The 2,500-nt window shown below is 41.6% G+C and overlaps 1 protein-coding gene across 1 annotated transcript in view; it reads left to right on the forward strand.

Annotated features, from left to right (window-relative positions):
• LOC101857159 (protocadherin-17) overlaps positions 1–2,500 on the forward strand; it is a gene marked incomplete in the record, with an annotated part of 62,339 nt that overhangs the window by 33,356 nt on the left and 26,483 nt on the right. The window contains 1 exon segment of the mRNA XM_035970284.1: positions 1,704–1,820. Within this exon segment, the coding sequence (XP_035826177.1) occupies positions 1,704–1,820 (117 nt within the window).

A 2,500-nucleotide genomic window follows, 5' to 3' on the forward strand; every position in this document is an offset into this window, starting at 1 on the left:
GGTTAATGCCATCTTTGTTTCGCCTAAAATCGAAGGAGGAATAAATGGTATCACTTTACAATGGCCAAAACTTCCACAGGCGAATAGATGAAACAATTGCTTCCTTATTAGATTTTCTGAGGGAAGACACTCAAAGTCACCTCTTCGTCTTTCTCTACAACATTTTTCCGACGAGATGGACACACTTCTCAATACTCTCAAGTTCGATGACAACAAAGGTACGTTCTTTAGGTTCCATGTGAAGGGTGCCACTTTTAAACCAGAACTCAGAAAGCCAGTCTTTTCATGTTCGATATTGTCCATACTGGCATGATTATAATGTTGGCAATGACATAAGCATCTCAGACGTGCATAAAGAGGATCCAGATTTTCTTGTCTAAGGAAGCTACTGAGGATCAGATGGACAGAGGGGATCACCAACGAGGAAATATTAAGATGAACGAGACAGAGTCCAGTCAGAGATCAGGTGGGAAGAAGGCGTTGACGATGGATTGGACACACTTTCAGGAGATCAAGTAGCTGCATATCAAGGAAAGTGTTAGATTGGAACCCACAGGGTGAAAGATCAAGGGAAGACCACATGGAACCTGGAGAAGAGTCACGGAAATGGATGTACAGAAAAGTGGGAAGACTTGGAGTGACATCAAGCTACTTGCCCAGGATAGGGAAAGATGGAAAGTGTTTGTTCATGGCCTATATCCTGATCCAGGGTGAAACAGGCAATGACGATGAATGACGTACTATGATATATAATGGCCAACGTCTTATTAGAAGAACATTTAAACAAACACTTCGAGAGTACCCCCCCCCCCACCCCCTTGAGGGTCATAAAAAAATTGTATGATAGTAAACCCAGAGTCTCTAAAGCGCACTGAAGTCTTCACATCGTTTTAAACAGTCTTTCCGAGTAAATTTCATGACATTGTTCATAGCTTCTGCACAACGTAAAGACAATGGGTGCATGCTTGACGAGTTTCATCTGTTTGTGAACTAAAAGACTTTTTTTAGGGGGGGGGGGGGGGTTCTATATTTCTTTGACATGATTCAGTCAGGGAAATACAACAAGTATGCGTTTTTATAATTCGATTTTCATCGAAACTCTGATTCCAACTACTCTTACATAAGTCATCGGGAGACTTCGGACAGTGTACGAAGTCACCCCAACCCTTGTACAAAGTCTCCCTACACTGGGGTAGTGTACGACGCTTGTTCAATGAAGCAGACATCATGAAAGCTTGGTTAAATTTTATGAATCATGCATAAAACAGACACCATAAGACACATACATAGGTTTGTGAAAAGATTGGAGCGCTATTACGAAGTGTAAACCTCACAAACTGAGGTGTTAAAACGAAGATAAACCCTTGAAAAAAAATAGTTTCCTTCACAGCAGATGCAAGATTTCGCTCAAAGAGGTGGAAAAACCACAGCAAGCCAAACCTCAAATAACACATTATGTGATCCAGTGGCAAAATATGTACTATCTATAGTTAAGTGAGAACTGACGTGTCCGAAGTGTCCGTGTGTCCGAGGCCTCATCGCTCTCCCCTATTTGTATTAATAATAACAATATTATACTTGTATACTATTACAAATCGGATTGAAAGACAACTGAATTAGTCTTTTCTCACATTTATTCTCTTGTGCCATGGTGTTTCCTTGTTTGTTATGTCGAATTTTCGCCTCGTCGGCTCATACCACAGGATGGAAGCAGCGCATACAAAACGGGCTACACTCAGATGGAGATCATTGTGCGTGACATAGACGATAAGCCTCCAGTGTTTGACGTCACTGAGTACATGGTGGAGTTCCCGGAAGGGGTAAGTATGACGTGGTCGTCTCGTTCACTTGTCCCTGGTATTGTTTTTATCCTTTAACATTGAGTGAGTATATTTTAAGATTACTATTGTTTATATTGCTGCTCATTTATATTATGCATGTGATTGTAAGCCTACGTGTGAGTGGGTGGTTGGTGGGTGCTCTGGTGTGGTTTGCTTCTTCGTTCCTATCAAACATCTATCGTTCTTATCTCCCCTTCTTCTTTTTTTATGTTTGTTACTTTCTTGTAACACCTCTAATCTTCTGGCGCTCATATGACCTTATGCAGTTGCGAGCGCCGTAAAACCTCTACTAAAACTTTTAAAAAGCCTACGTGTGCATGGGTGTGTGTGTGTGTGCGTGTGCGTGTGTGTGTGTGTGTGCGTGTGCTTGTGTGTGTGTGTGTGTGTGTGTGTGTGTGTGTGTGTGTGTGTGTGTGTGTGCGTTCGTGTGTGTGTGTACACGTGGTGAAACACCAAACCAATGTGCCAGAATCTGGACAATAAAGATGTATCTTATCTTATCTTATCTTTTTGTTTTGTCCGAGCACCATCTCTCATACAGCCAGGTGTTCGTACAGTCTCCCACTAACGCAGGGGATGAGGCTTTGGCAAAATAATGAATTAATGAATAACCTTTCAATAGAACTTTTTTTTCTATCTGAAACACTGGACATGAGAGT

This window comes from Aplysia californica, unplaced genomic scaffold (genome assembly GCF_000002075.1).
Source record: "Aplysia californica isolate F4 #8 unplaced genomic scaffold, AplCal3.0 scaffold00011, whole genome shotgun sequence".
In the NCBI taxonomy this organism is placed as follows: Eukaryota; Metazoa; Mollusca; class Gastropoda; order Aplysiida; family Aplysiidae; genus Aplysia; species Aplysia californica.